At 31.2% G+C, this 16,329-nt stretch overlaps 1 protein-coding gene and 1 pseudogene across 1 annotated transcript; one reads left to right on the top strand and one right to left on the bottom strand.

Annotated features, from left to right (window-relative positions):
- Positions 1 to 5,655: 5,655 nt before the first annotated feature.
- Positions 5,656 to 9,082, bottom strand: LOC144548341 (putative mitochondrial-processing peptidase subunit beta, mitochondrial). Its single transcript, XM_078297012.1, has 10 exons — positions 8,864 to 9,082; positions 8,322 to 8,633; positions 8,013 to 8,177; positions 7,792 to 7,929; positions 7,477 to 7,652; positions 6,934 to 7,024; positions 6,668 to 6,766; positions 6,455 to 6,520; positions 6,235 to 6,342; positions 5,656 to 5,754 (listed from the first exon to the last, which is right to left on the bottom strand). Exons 1-10 carry the CDS (start codon positions 9,080 to 9,082, stop codon positions 5,656 to 5,658), a joined length of 1,473 nt encoding a protein of 490 aa, XP_078153138.1.
- A 4,721-nt stretch (positions 9,083 to 13,803) lies between these two features.
- Positions 13,804 to 15,165, top strand: LOC144548340 (uncharacterized; annotated as a pseudogene).
- Positions 15,166 to 16,329: the final 1,164 nt, after the last annotated feature.

Below are 16,329 nucleotides of genomic sequence, written 5' to 3'. Positions count from 1 at the left end.
CAGATTGGACCACATGACCGGGCGGACGAGCATATCGGGTACAGTAAATGTGGCGGCACCGCGCCTAGCTAGGCAGAGGACATTTTGGATCGTCATTCGGGCGGGGTACATGCGCGGATCTGAGCTAGGTCTATTATTGACAAGAGATCCGGCTGCATGGGATTAATCCGGACCAAAATATCTTTAGCGTCAATATTTTTGTTTCATATCTACTAAGATCAGGGAAAATTAATACATTGCCAATTAAGAAACTTAAAATAATAAATATGCTATTTTTTACTGTAAATGAGATATTTCCTTCCATTTTGAGTTCATTCTTTACGTTTATAAAAAGAAAATTCTAAAATAATTAGATGCATTTGTCCAAAAGAATTTACGCTGCTATAGCAACTCTGGAGACTGGAGATGGTAATAGTTCACGCTATAAATTATTTCGACTGAAATAGAAGAATTTCAAGGAATGAATGTAATATCAAAGAATATTATTTTAGATAATGTGTCATTACTATATTTAGTTTGTGTATGGTAAAAATAATATCGGAACTAGTATGATACCCGTGCGTTGCAACGGAGACATATTATAAGAAACAAATATATCAATGAAAATAATAATTACTAAAAATTAAGACACATGTTAATAGAAATTTTATATGATTATGTATATTTAATTAACTTTAATCATGATCTCTGATAATAATTTGATGATGTGATGATTCTTTATTTTTAAGTACCAATGATATCAAACAATAGCTTGATTCGAATCTAATATCAAATATCATACAAACAATTCAATATCAACATATAATATGATATCAAAAAACATGAATAAAAAGTGTTATCCGGTGTATGTATATGATATACACACACACACACATATTATAAGAGAAATATATATTCACACATGTTCCAATTTATATTATTTTTCTTCTTTGTTTCCAATTTAGATTATATACACACACACACACACACACATTGATATATTATATATTGAAAATATATTCTAAATTGCCTACACCAATATGTATAGAAACAAAGAAAGAGAAATAAGAAAATAAAAAAAAAAATGATTTCCATTGTGATCCGTATAGAAACGAAGAAGTAAGGAAACAAAGAAAAAATAAAATGGAAGGTGGAGTCTTCTCAATTGAAGAGGAGAAATATAAAAACAAAGAAATAAGGAAACAGATAAATATATCACTAAATTTCAGGATTTGTTCAATTTTAATTATAACGTATCATGTGGTGGCACATGTGGTGAGTATATTTTTAACTAAATTTAGACTTGTATATATACATAAAACAAATGCATTTAATTAAAAGAAGACAAATTATGTAATTAGAGGACTGAGATCAAATCCGAAGTTTCATCTTTCAATCGTAGCCGTTGGCGGATCGGACACCCAACGTGTTTAATAATAGAATGGATATCAGGAAATCATTTCTATAAAATTACTCGATTAGGAGGGAAGGTCCAATTTATACTTGTGAAAAATTGTAACAAAATCTCACTACTTTGAGAAATCTTGTATCTAATTCTTACAATTTCAGAGTACAAAATATTAAAACAATGGACCTTAACCATAACAACATGCCCAAAATACTAATTCTAAAATAAAAAAAAAGTTAATTAATCAATTTAACTGAACTCCGCCCCTATAGATCCAGAGAAATCTCTTGAATTAAAAAAAGAAAGTATATAAAACATTAAAACTTCATCAACTTTTTTTTACCCTACAGCGAGATTAATTAGATTTGAATACCATAACTTATGACATCTCCATTTGCAACACCTCCATTGTCAAAAGAAAAAAAAAATGTATACTGTTGTCTTGGGGGTGCCTCAAAGCCTTAACTGTTAAGGATCCAATCCATACGGTAAATGAAGAAAACATTTGGGTCTGATATTTGTTCTTTCCTGTCTCTCACTATATATGCAAATATGCAATCCCTGAGATGTGACAAATAAGTGTTTTATCAGTTTATACGCTTATGCATAGGGGAGCGCTATTTTGAAGGCAAGATTTCTATTATTGAGAGCTAAGAGAATTTTTTTTCTCTTCTGTATCAACTTTGTCCTTAATAAATTTTCTTGTAATCTTTCTTTTAGAGTAAGTTATTGTTAACAAAGAAAATATTTAAGACTTAACAATACAAATAGCAGATCTTATATAAATATTTATGGATTCATTAATAAAGAATGTAATTATTTTGACTTTTGTTCATATGATCATGATTACAATTAAAAGGAAAAGAAAATTGAAAGAAAGGAAAGAGAGAGTGATCTCCCGAAACTAAATGACCTTATTTTGTAACACCTTAGTGTCCTCTTTATTTCATATGACTAACATCAGCAGTGAAATATTTTCGAACTAAGGTATGTACCAGCGGCTAACAATATACATTGAAAATATTTGATACCAATAACATGCATGGCAAACTCTCTCTCTCTCTCTCTTTCTCATATACATAATTTATTTTTTTGGCCAAGCATAAATAATACTATTTCGATGTCCCATAATTTTTTTTTTCTTGACCAGGCTGCTTATTTTTTATTTATTTTAAAACTAATTAATTCAGTCAATACCACAACAGGTTAGTGCCATACTGGTGATTCTTCAAATTATAATTAATATAACTACTTCTATGTTGAACTGAGACAAAAATTGAAATTAATTTTTTTTTAAACCCAATCACATGACAATAAACAATCTCCACAAAATAAAATTATCTATTTAATTTACAAATCAAAAGAAACATTTATTAACTTTTTCAGGAGGTTCCATAATTTAACATGTTATATTTTTTTCATAATTTTAATTACACATATTGGAACTAACAAAATTTGACCATATTTTTTTATTCAAATATTTTTCGTTGGATCAAATAGAGAAGATTTGTTCACCATTTTTTCACTAGTCTCAATGAATTATCTCATCATTTAATTACTAAAATTTCTTTCAGACTGTTTGAAATTTGAATCAATATGTGATAGGCAGTAATTAATGGTAGGGATTATTTAAACAAAAAGCTTCATGAATTATCCTTCCATAATTGATAGCAAGAATTAATTAGGAGTATAATAAGAAGGTATTTAATTAATAAGAGGTAAAATTGGATTTAAATCAAAAGTATTATCTTAGTACTCAAAGAATTTATGCGTCTCCTCTTATGCATAACATAGCCACAAGTTTTTCGCTTCAATAATGTTGGCTAGTTATTTGTTCTCTGCAAAGGAAAGAAATACCTTATATCTTATAGTAAAGTAATAATCTTTACCCACCATCTTGCCTTGGGTCTAGTTATAACTAGGACAAATTCCCTTTTGACAGGTCGGTATTTGGATTGACGCTGGAAGTCGGTTTGAGACTCAAGTACCAAACGGTACAGCACACTTCGTGGAGCGCATGGCATTTTGGGGCACTCCAATATACACGGTGGATGAGTTGAAAAGGAAGATGGGGAACATTGGTTGCCACTTTATTTCTCCAGGGAGCAGACATCTTATTATGCCAAGGTCTTTTATAGTAATGTTAGTGTGGCACTTAATATTCTTGTGGATTTTCTTCAGAACTCCACCTTCAATCCTTTAAATTTCATGTTGGAAAGAGAGGCTATCTTGTGTAAAATAAAAGAGGTATGTTGATTTTATCATTTGTTTTTCTTGATTTGGATGTTAGCTTTGGATTGACTCAAAATTGGACATCTGAAATAGTTACTTGAATGATTGGTTGTTTCAAATATTGACGAACATAACATGTTATGCTTCTAATCTGAAAAGCAAAAGACCCAGAGTTCTCCTAGGGTTCTCCGCTCAGCTCCTAGAGTTCTCTGCAGAAAAGGAAAAAAGACGATCCAGAGGGTGAAACGAAGCTGAAGGTTTGAGAGTCGATTCGGGACCGGTTGCTCCACCTCGCTCCTCCACCCCCCCCCCCCCTCTCATCTATCCGGTTCATCGTGCTTTGTCTCAATTGAGCGGATGGATTTATTTAAGGATTCCACTGCTTGTTGTCTTTTTCATTCGCTTCGACTCTCCAGATTCAACTAAGAGTTTGTGAATTATTTCCGCCCCGTAGTATCTACTATATCTATATAAAATTAAATAAGGTATGTATTTTGGTTGTTGCTGATGACGAGACACAAAGAGTTGTCTATACACATATCTCTTTCTTCTTCTTTCTCTCTGCGTGGTGACTGTTCTAGTCTGGTTGATTTAGTTCCCGGTTCCGGTTTGATTCAGTGCCATCTCAGCTGAGCGGTAACTGTCCTGGTTCGGTTTGATTCAGTGCCATTTTCTTCCTTCTCTCTGAGTGGTGACTATCCTGATCCAATTTGATTCAGTGCCTCTCGGTTGTAAACTCCTCCGGGCAGCGTCAAATTCAGAAAAGAAGACAATGTTTCGTCCTCAAGAAAGAGTTCGATGCGGCATAGTCCGTGGGATATGCAACTCGTAGAAATTACTACTGTGTTTACATTCTCAGAGAAGAAAATTGGAAGGCCCACCTACTTGTTATTTGAGCGCGAATAAACCAATTCACATTCTCTGACTTCACATTTCTTTTATTTTCTGACATAGCAAATTAGATGATTGCAACCGCCTAGATGCTTTCAACCAAAAAAAATAACATGTTATGCTTCTTTAGAAGTGGCACAGCTGTTATTGTAATTAATAATTTAGTTCAGTAAGAAAATCTAATTTATTCAATTAAAAGCCACTTGGCATATTTAGGAAAAAAGTTCTTAATTCTTAAAAAAATGATTTGTCTAGATTGTTGAAAAAAAAATAATAACTTGGTACTCAAAACTATCTATACAGACAAAAAAACCCTATTGTTAGTGTTGTGATCTAGAAGTCAATCGTTGAATGATTCTATTGTTAGTGTTGTGATCTAGAAGTCAATCGTTGGATGATTGTATGTAGCGTGTATAGAAATCTTGTTTGATGAATTCATAACCACCTAACTTGTTTGATAAAACATCTTAATGACCTGCTTTTTCTTTTTCCTTCTTTCACATTTGTAAATGTGTTTTTTAAGATAATTCTTTTCCGAGAAAAGGATAATTCAAGGCCTTGGTTATAATTTAGTCATCTTTTGGACGATTAATTTATTGTCATTTGCATGTGAAAGAGAGAAAGAGTGGAAACGATGATTAAACAAATAATAGCTCAGACATATATCCAACAAGGGTGATAACAAATTGCTATACTTGCTCAGGAAAAGAGAAATCAGAAGGTTCAAATATCTGCACCAATGTATAAACACATAATACAAAAACCTCAATATATAACTATCATATTATTAGAAATACTTATTAGAACCAACAAAACACTCTTTTTATGCAGTACTTATTAATAATATCGGGCTACACCAGTATAAACTCTAATTTAAAGAAAATTGCAAGTTCCAAATTACATGATTAAGCTTATGTACAACATGGTCATAATTTAGTAAGCTAGAAAACTAACACTGCAACATGCTACTGCACACCTCAGTTTGAGTGTATATCCTCTGATATAAGTTACCTTCTCGGTTTATCTCAAAACCAAGCCAAAGCTTTTTACGGAGTGGATTTGGATGCACAGAGCAGTATTAATACAAAACATACTGATTTAAGATTCATGCTTTGAGAATTCGAACAATCTAGATTTCTCACAGATCAACACAAATTTTGAGATATCTTATTGGATGCGAACTCCCTAAACCAGTTGTAGTTAGGCAAACCCTGGACTGGTCCTATGGCAACTATTGCAACATCCTATAAAGAAAAAAACAAATTACACTGGTAAACAAAATAAATGTAACAAAAATGTTGATCTTGGAAAATCAAATCATCCTAGCACCAAAACTCATAAAAATAGCGCATATAATTAATAATCCACAGGAAAGGTATAGTATTTGCTACGCTTATAGTGTTAAAATTTAAAGATGTGTTCCAAGTGTCATAGAAAAGGTAACCATAAATATATAATACATTGTTTTGTTTTCCTACTACAGTCAGGAGCCGAGTTTATCCTTGTGGCACACCTAGGACAAGCTCCCAGTTGAGGTTAAAGGGCAGGTAATGTTAAGATTTGAAGGATAGAGGAGATTAATACCTCCTTAAAATGTCCTAATTAAGTTTGTAACACCAAGTTGGGGGGTTAGCATCCAACCGTCTCACCCCAAAAAAGAAAAGAAAAAATAATACAGTTGGCTTCTATGAAGCATAATCTTTCGGTAACATTGCATATCGTACCTGATCAAAGATGAACCGTCTAGCCACACGCTTGACAGCGCTTGCATCAACTGCATCAATTTTAGCATATATCTCTGCAGCCGGAATTATCCGTCCATAGTTCAGCATCTTCACAACAGAGGCAATTTTTTGTAAAATTAGTTGGGAAGCAAGCCCAAAAGGAATTTGTTTTAATTATGGAAAACATAACAAGCAAAAGTAAAAGAGTTATGCATTGTACCTGACGACCCATATCCTTAGCAATAGAAATGACACTATCACGGTGCTTCCTATGAGAAGATTTCACCTGAAAACAAAAGTATATTAGTCTGATTTTCTTATCTGAAAGGATGAATCTCCTCTAAAAGCTAGTCAGCAATATATTGATATAGAAATAAAAATCAAGCAATAAACTGAGAGTACGCCAGCAATTGAGCAAGTTACAAGTGACTACCTCCATGCGGGCTCGAGTAACATCATCATCTGTGACACTATAACATAACTTGCTTATCGATTGCATAATTTCATATGACAGGGCATCCAAGCAATCAGGCTACAACAAAAACAAGGCCAAATAACAACAGAATATTAGGTTTGCAAAGAATGACGATAAAAAAACAGACCCTCCTACAAATTACCATAGAACCACATTAGTCTATGCTTAACAATGCACGAGGCAATAAAAGATAAATTGCAAGCTGAAAAAAGCAATGGAAATACCTTAGCTACGGCATAAACACCAAAAAGACCAGTGTCCTTGTAATTGGTGTTGAATGCCATCACACTCTCGGCAATATCATTGATTGCAACACTCCGCACAAGCTCTGACCTGAAAATAATATCATGTCAGATCAAGGCCCTGTCCTATAATACCAATGGTGATCTTCAAAGCAAAGCAAATAAATCAGGACAACTCAACTCATCTGGCTTCAGCAAGCATTAGTAAAACAGATTTGAGGGGGCTATTCTGGCAAAACTTTGTCGACAAAAGCCAACCATTGTATTTTAAATACCAGTTTAGCACTACCTACTAAGGATCAGTTACTATATTTCAGAGGCAGGTCAACACATTGTTCATTAATACATAAAATATAACCATAACGTCTTAACAGTGTGATGCAAACCATAGATAAAACAAGGAAACTTAACACGTAACCCAACAGTACTTCATAGTATGAGAAATGATATACACAGACCTCTGCATATGAGATTAACACAATAAGAAATTATAACAGAATAAAACTTAACACAGACCTAGAGTACTTGCTCAAAATTTCACCACGTCGCTTATTCCCACAGCCAAGCATTGCTTGCTTACTCCCACAGCCAAGCATTGCTTGCATAACCATCAAAGCGATGGAGTCAGGATCAGTAACCGCTGCACCCTCAAATGCAACTGCAAATTGAGCCAGCTTCATATCATCATCAATTATACGAACCTGGACACAAAATAAGTAGACTCAAGTCAAAGGAAATAGTAATGCAGCATTATGTTTGCACACATAACAGTGTTATAAAATAATTTCATGCAGTCCAAAATTTCTAAAGGAAGAACTGATGACATTTGACAGTACTTACCTCCGAACCAGTAAAAGAAGTAGGTGATTTAGCCACCAATTGGGATGCGGTAGTGGGATCAGAGGACAGCTTTGTGAATAACTTCTTCACCAAATTCACTACATCCCTATGCTCAACTGGCCCAGCAGCTGAAATAACCTGACAAACAAAGAAAGCATAACAATTTCTTTAATTATAAGAAAAAAAAATTTACCGAAGTTTCAAGAAAGACAAATGCTTACTACACGAGAAGCGGTGTATTGAGTTGTTTTGTAGTTTTTGAGGTGGTCTTGTGTGATCGACTTGACGTTCTCGGCAGATCCCAAGATGGTTCTGCTGAGAGGAGTATTTTGGAATGCTATAGCGTGTAGGTGGTTAAAGATAACATTTTCCGGTTGGCCTTCAACCTAAATATGAAAGAAGCAAAGCATGTTATGTTCGTCAATATTTGAAACAACCAATAATTCAAGTAACTATTTCAGATGTCCAATTTTGAGTCAATCCAAAGCTAACATCCAAATCAAGAACAACAAATGATAAAATCAGTATACCTCTTTTATTTTACACAAGATAGCCTCTTTCTCCAACATGAAATTCGAAGGATTGAAGGTGGTGTTCTGAAGAAAATCCGCAAGAATATCAAGTGCTGCACTAACATTACTATAACAGACCTTGGCATAATAAGATGTCTGCTCCCTGGAGGTGGAGGAAATAAAGTGGCCATTAATGTTCTCCATCTTCCTTTTCAATTCGTCCACCGTGTATATTGGAGTGCCCCAAAATGCCATGCGCTCCACGAAGTGTGCTGTACCGTTTGGTACTTGAGTCTCAAACCGACTTCCAGCGTCAATCCAAACACCGACCTGTCAAAAGGGAATTTGTCTGAGTTATAACTAGACCCAAGGCAAGATGGTGGGTAAAGATTATTACTTTACTAAGATATAAGGTACTTCTTTCCTTTGCAGAGAACAAATAACTATCCAACATTATTAAAGCGAAAAACTTGTGGCTATGTTGTATTTTTAAGATCCAGCCAGATCAAGAGAGGTCCGACGGAATCACACAACCAATTGTAACGGACTGGAACACTTACCGTAGCCATTCTTATGTCAACCGTCGTAAAAGTGACCACACGAAGTCCATTAGGCAGTGTCGTGACACGTGTCTTTGGCACCGCATGTATACTCATGTGGTCCACAAGAGGCGGGAAGGGGGACGTGTAGCCAAGGAAACGGGGATGAGCAGCTGGATTGGCTGGAATCATCCTGGCAGCGCAGTGCCGCGCTAGGCGGAGGAGGTTTCCGGTTGACATTCCGGCAGGGTACATGTGCGGATCTGAGTTAGATTTGTTAATTATTAGCAATGCCAATGTTATCGAATCCTACTTCAACCATTTTAATTCTTTAACTTCACTCTATATATATCATATCATATTTTTTTAAGATACACTTTCTTTATTTTAATTATTCATTACTAAAAACTTTATTGAAATCTTTGGCAACTTTTTGGGAATGTTTCAATTATTTTTCCAAATTTGAAAATATAACATAAAGAAATTACTAAATAATCATTTCTTACATAAATACACATTTATATGGAGAAATACACATGTATATGAGTCCATCGAACTAAAGTAGCTTCAATATTAGACATCGGACCTACTCTGTATTCGTACCGAAGATGAGATGAGACATTTGAACTCTAGATCTTATATCATGGTTAAAAAAAATAATTTCTTTTGCAAAGGTAGGAACTTATTATTAACAATTTACTTACTTTTTATAACTTTAATTTCTTAGAAGTAATATTAAGTTCCAAATTTTACTCCAATTAATGTATTGGGTATGATCTATGACGTACGTGCTAAACGAAAAAAAAAATTATGCGTTTTCTCATTCATTGAAGTTTGAGCAATGTAATTATATTAATTAATTATAATAAGGAGAGTTCAAAATTCAAATGCCTTTATTATTTTGTCTCCTCCGTAATTTCACTTTTAAATTTGAGTAAAGCTAGGGTGTGATGTGTTCACTCAAAGAGTTTGGTGAGTACAACTCCAAAAGTTTATCGGATCGACTTCAAACACTAAATCTAAACCGTTGAAATCCATGTGCTTCATGAGTGATGCATGTGCATGCAAAATTTGGAAAGTTTTGAGTTTATTTGCTACATGGTCAAGCGGTCAAAGAAATAATAAAAATTGACTATATAAAACAACTTATAAATTAACTTAATAAAATGTTCATTTCTTTGACCGCTTGACCGCGTAACAAATGAACTTGAAAACTTTCAAAATTTTGCATGCACATGCATCACTCATGAAGCACATGGATTTCAACGATTTGGATTCGGCGTTTGAAATCGATCCGATGAACTTTTGAAGTTGTGCTCACCAAACTCTCTTGGTGAGCACATCACACCCTAGCTTTACTCTTTAAATTTTCTAATAACAAAAAATTAAAATGTATATATCAATATAAAAATGTTAGATGTGATTTACATTATATTATCTATATGTACATAATTTTTTTTTATTACTTTTCAAAAAAAATTTTATATGAACCATAAGTTAAAAGATCAACATTCTGAATTTATCCATATCAATATTTTTTTTTTTTTTGCAAGCTATTGACATCAATCAAAATAATATTGAAATGTCGTAATCTCTTATGTGTGCGTAGAGAAAATAATATAGAACAAATCTAATAGTTTTATTTTGATATTTCAATTTTAAATTTAAGTTATTAATGTTCAAATATAGAAGCATGATGAAAGCACAAGAAATAGAGGTATTTGAACCCTCTTCAATTATAATATATTATTATTAATCCAATGAAGTTCAACATGTGTTAGATTTATTGGTTAGGATATGAAACATTATAGCTAATTACTACTATCAGGACTTAATTTGTTTTAGGAATAGAAACTTGTGTCGAAGAAAAAAATTGAATTAGTCTATTGGTTATAAAAAAAAATTATATTTTCTACACTTTTTTAGTAATAAATTAAATATATTTAAATATTATTGATTGTATTCAAATTAATTAAAAATTAGACTTACGGCGCTCGTAAAAACAAACATGACAAATATTTTGATTATATGTTAATAATATGACAAAATTATTTTCTGAAGCGCAAACTTGTAATTTATAACAAATAAAAAGGATCTATATCATCTCCTCTAATTTATAATACATAAAAAAGTAGAAAATTGTCAAGAGGATTGTAGGGCGTGCGCGGACGATGGATCGACCGCACTAGTGAGTTCTTTATTTAAATTTATTTCTGCAATAACATGTGAAAGACATATTAAATTTTATTATTCATTAATTTATCTCTAATTTACAATAATTTATATTTTATAAGATGTGAACTCAAATTCTCTGACATTTTATACAAAATCAACGAATTATAAGACTAATTATCAATCTGTTTAAAAAATATATATGTTTTATTTTAAAAAAATAACCTGATTAAAAATATTTTTCAAATCGTAAAATCAATCTGTTTATATTGTAGTCCTATTTATTTGAAATGGATAATCTAAATATTTAGTATATAGTTGATTTCACAAGTTTCGTAATGATTATAAATGCAAGAATAGATAGTAGAGGTCTAATTTACCTGTTTTTAGACTTTATAAGGTACTAAGTTATCCGTGTTTACAAATATCAATTAGTTTTTGCCAACATCTTACAAGTTCAACAAACTATTTTTTAAATCAAATAAAAAGATTACACAAATATCAATTAGTTTTTGCCAACATCTTACAAGTTCAACAAACTATTTTTTAAATCAAATAAAAAGATTATAATATCAAATAGAAACAGAAAACATGATATTTATACTTTCCTTGTGATGTTTATTTGAAAACCAACACCAATGCATCATGCAAATTTTGTGCAATGTGTGTTTAGCTTCATGATACTCATCAAACTATCATTGTGATAACATGTGAAAGACATTTAAATGCATGGAATACACAACTGTTGCTCAATTAACTTTTCATAGTTACTCAATTTTAATAAATCTTTACATTAAGATAACTATATCTAATTTAGTGATTCTAATATTATATTTCTTATGATAGGTCAAAGTCAACTATTTTATAATTTGAATTAGTGTATATTGGTTATAAAAATATTTTATATTTTCTACATTTTTTTTAGTAATAAATTAAATATATCAGAAAATGACATTTTCTTCAAATTAAAAATTAGACTTATTGTGCTCTTAAAAACAATGAGACAAACATTTGAAATTTAATTTAATTAACTTGATCCACTTGTAGTCTCTAATCACAAGTGATTAAATAAAAATATTAAAAGTAATTAATTAAACGTTTCAATTCTGATAGAGATGTTAAGAAAATAATAAAAATATTTTCAGAAGTAAAATTTAAGACCTGCAATTTATAATACATAAAAAGTATCAAGTTTTCAAAGATTTTAGGCAATGCTATATCATGTCTTCTCTAATCAATCATTCAATCAAGTTTGTTTCTCTCTTTCCTCACTTATTTTGATGGGATAACTCATGGGCTATGATTCACTTTCTCATTTAAAAGAGACGTGTTTGATATATCAAAAATATAATATTATTAAAGAATCCAACTTTATTGTATATATTGATAACCATTAATCTATAATAAATATAATATTAACATGTCGTAGTTAAATGCTAAACTCAACTTAAATAATAGTATAATGTTAAAAAAAAATGAATTCATCTATGATTAAAAATCACAAAAACAGTGAAATATTGTGAAATTATACAGCTCGTCAGGAGCCACTACAAATTCAGACGGATTAAGCCCAATTTATAATAAACAAGCCACTATAAATTCAGATGAATTGAGTCCAATTTATAATGAACATGCCACTAACAGATAATGAGAATTTATAATAAACATGCCATTATAAATTCAGACGGATTAAGCCCAATTTACATGCCACTATAAATTCAAACGGATTAAGCCCAATTTATAATAAACAGACCACTAACAGATAATAAGAATTTATAATAAACAGACCACTGTAAATTCAGACAAATTAAGCCCAATTTATAATAAACATGCCACTGTAAATTTAGACGAAACAAGTCCAATTTAAGAAAATTTGAAGTGGGGTCCACATGTCATATTTGAGAGAGAGAGATTGCTGCCGCTTGAACCGTTCAAAAAACACTGTTTATATTTTTTGGAATTTTTTTGCTATTTTTTAAGATAGGTAGAAAATCACTGTTTTTGAACCGTTCAAAAAACAGTGATTTTCTACCCATCTTAAAAAATAGCAAAAAAATTTCATCCCTAACCATATTTTAGTATGGATATCATGTTGAACGGTTCGGATCAACAATTTAGAGTTTGAATATGAAGAAAATGAAGATATAAAATATGAGGTATAAAAAAAATGAGGCATTGGAACCCTCCTCTATTAATATTATATAATTAGTATCTTATTATTAGTAATTATTATTAATATATAATTATATAATTAATATTCTATATTGTTAATATATAAAATAATAATTATAATAATATTATAATATATTATAGTTTTTATTAATATATTAATTTTATATAATTAGTATCTTATTATTAATATATAATTATATAATTAATATTTTATATTGTTAATATATTAAATAATTATTTTAATAAGATTATATAATTAGTATATTTTTATTAATAATTATTATTAATTTATAATTATATAATTAGTATTTTATTATTATTAATTATTATTAATATATTAAATAAATTTTATAATAATATAATATATTACAATTATTATTAATATATTAATATTATATAATTAGTATCTTATTATAAATAATTAATCAATTTAGGCTTTCAAAACTTTAGTCCACCAACTCTAACCAAACAATAAATACTTTAAGCTGTGATTTAACTTTAGACCTCAACCAAACATGAATTTAGACCGGTCTAAGTTGGAATAATCAATTTAGGCCTTCTTAGCTTTAAGCCACAACCAAATATGGGTAGAATCTGAACCGTTCATGGATTACAACAACGGCCGCAAGAGGCACCTCAAGTTCTTTCCGGCAAGGCGGCGGTGATGTTCGCTGAAGGCATCTCGCTCGTGCTCTCGCGATGGACGGCGCTATGCGCTCCAGTTGGCCGTCGAAAATCAGTGGGGCGGGCACAAATCTCGAGGCAAGGCCGATCAACTCGTCGCCTCTATCCAAGAATTTTTCGGACAAAAAGAGGGTTAGTATTTTTTTTACACACCTTGCGAAAGTCTAGTATGTATTAAATTTGATCGTGTATAAAATTGGTTACAAACAAAATAGGAATTTGAAGATTGAACTATCTAATAATTGTTTGTTCAGTATAAATTTCAAATTTGGTTGGTTTGCAAGTAAGTTATGAAATTGAAAATAAAATTTGAAGAGTTTTTGTACAATTTCAAAACTCAAACTAAGTTCAACATGTAGTTTTTGAGCTGTTATCTCTTGTTTTCAGATCTTTACATCAATGAATTGGAGAAATTACTAGATGATTACATATTTACATGTCTGATTCCTTAAATACTGAAGTCGATGATGGATGTTTTCCGGAGGTAATTTTCTTATTGTTTTCATTTAATTCCAACTGTTGAATTTGCACTGGCAAATTCTGTTGAATTGCTTTGTATCAACTATCTGATGTGTGCAGGATTTTTCAAAGAAAAGAGAAAAAAAATTATGATTATACTTGTTGTGAACACTGTTCTTTTTGGTATACCAGTTTTAAATTACTACTATGAAACTGCGAAACGTATGCTTCCTCGTGAGTATTATTTTATAATCTGCACTAAATTTTGTATTGGGAAAATAAATGAGTTTGTTTCGGGTGTTAGAAGAATTGTGGAATCTTATTTTGATGGAGGTGAGAAAGTGAGATTTTACTATTTTAGGGGGTCATCTGCATTTTTTGTTTTCAAGCGAATTCTTAATTTTAGGAGGTCTTCTAAGGAATAAATAATTTCTCATCAAGGGATCATTTACATTGAGAATGTACTGCCTAGTATACTCTTAAACAAATGCATTGGATAAACTCGAAAGGTCTAATAATTTATAATACACTTTAACAATTGCTTTCATTTTTCATGTTTGTCACCAATTTACAAAGTTTGTTCCTACTCAAAAAAGTTTTTGAGATTAGAGAGATATTCAAGGTTTAAAATAAAAAATTGTGGTTAACAGGTGGTCAACAATGATGATGACGAGAGCTCTGACGAAGAGGGATCAGAGTCAGATTCAATGGAAATGGAGGCAATACAAGAGATGGATGTCGATCCGGCCAAGACGGGTACCAAACCCGGACCCGACCCTGATGGTTGGACTGTTGTTGCAAATAAGCGCAACAGAGGTAGAAGATCCAATTGATTTACCTAGCTAGGTGTAAAAATTTTGCTGTGACAGTAATGTAATTTTTTTTTAATCTCTAGATAGAGTTCTTGTGGATGATTTTATTATTATTTCATGTTATATAAACATATCGTAAGCTTAATTAATGAAGATGTTTTATAAGGGATTGGGTAATTAATTTATATTGTTTATACATTCGGATAGATTATCTTCTTGTGTAACTAATCTGACTTGTCCAACCACACACTGATTCACACAGTACAGTAGACGCAGGTACAAACAAATTCTAACAAATTGGGTTGTCTAAATTATCTTCGTGTTCATCTCTTATCTTCAAAAAGAAAATGAAGATGCTAGATCAACAATTCAGAAGTATTTTATTTGTTTGATTCTTGTTTAACCTTTTGGAGAAGGATTTTTGTTTGATGAGTGGTAATATGGGAAGATATATGATCTAGAATTTTGTGTAGGTAGAGCCGTAGAGCTATGGTTTTGATCTCGGCTTTTGAGTTCACCGGCTTGCCGAAATTTTTCTAAAAACCCTAAACCCTAAAGCACCGTAAATGTGCGTAGATTTCATTCGGTGTATAAACATATAATCTATCGTTCATCACATGTAATCAATAATTTAATTTAAGATTTAACAATCCCATACAAGTGTTCCCAGCCTTAAAATTAAAATGCAGTCTAATTAAGTAATTGATGTGACATATGTGGAATTCTATATATTGCTTGTGTTTTTCCCCTAGGTATCGTTATAAATAAAATTTTCTGATTTAGCGGTGGGTAATCTATATAGCAAATATTGCATAAAATGTTCTAATTTTCAAACACTGATATTTTGTTCATCATTTTAGAATCTTAACATTTAGAAATTTGTCAGCAATTGTCATACTTTCTATTTAATTTTAATTTGAGCAAGATTGAAATGTGTCGTGTCTTTCATGCCTCATTCATCTCGTATATCTTTATTTTTATTTTTTAAATATAAAAGGTCGATGTGATGCACTAAAAATGATCTTCCTATTAAGATAGATTTTATATGTTTTTTTTTATTTCTTTACTATTTAATTTTTAGATAGATTTAAAATTCGACAAAATAATTAGCGTCAATGAATGTCTAAAAAATATATCATCAACATATAAAATCACCAATAGCATTTTGTCCCCACGAAGGGAGTGTTT

Source organism: Carex rostrata, chromosome 33, assembly GCF_964058835.1.
Source record: "Carex rostrata chromosome 33, lpCarRost1.2, whole genome shotgun sequence".
In the NCBI taxonomy this organism is placed as follows: Eukaryota; Viridiplantae; Streptophyta; class Magnoliopsida; order Poales; family Cyperaceae; genus Carex; species Carex rostrata.
This window is presented reverse-complemented; position numbering and strand designations above follow the sequence as displayed.

Coding starts and splice junctions, on each gene's coding strand:
- LOC144548341 (XM_078297012.1), bottom strand. CDS start 9,082: ATGTCAACCGGAAACCTCCTCCGCCTAGCGCGGCACTGCGCTGCCAGG. Junction 6,343..6,454: donor CTAAGGATATGGGTCGTCAG/GTACAATGCATA, acceptor TCTGTTGTGAAG/ATGCTGAACTATGGACGGAT. Junction 5,755..6,234: donor GACGGTTCATCTTTGATCAG/GTACGATATGCA, acceptor TTTTCTTTATAG/GATGTTGCAATAGTTGCCAT.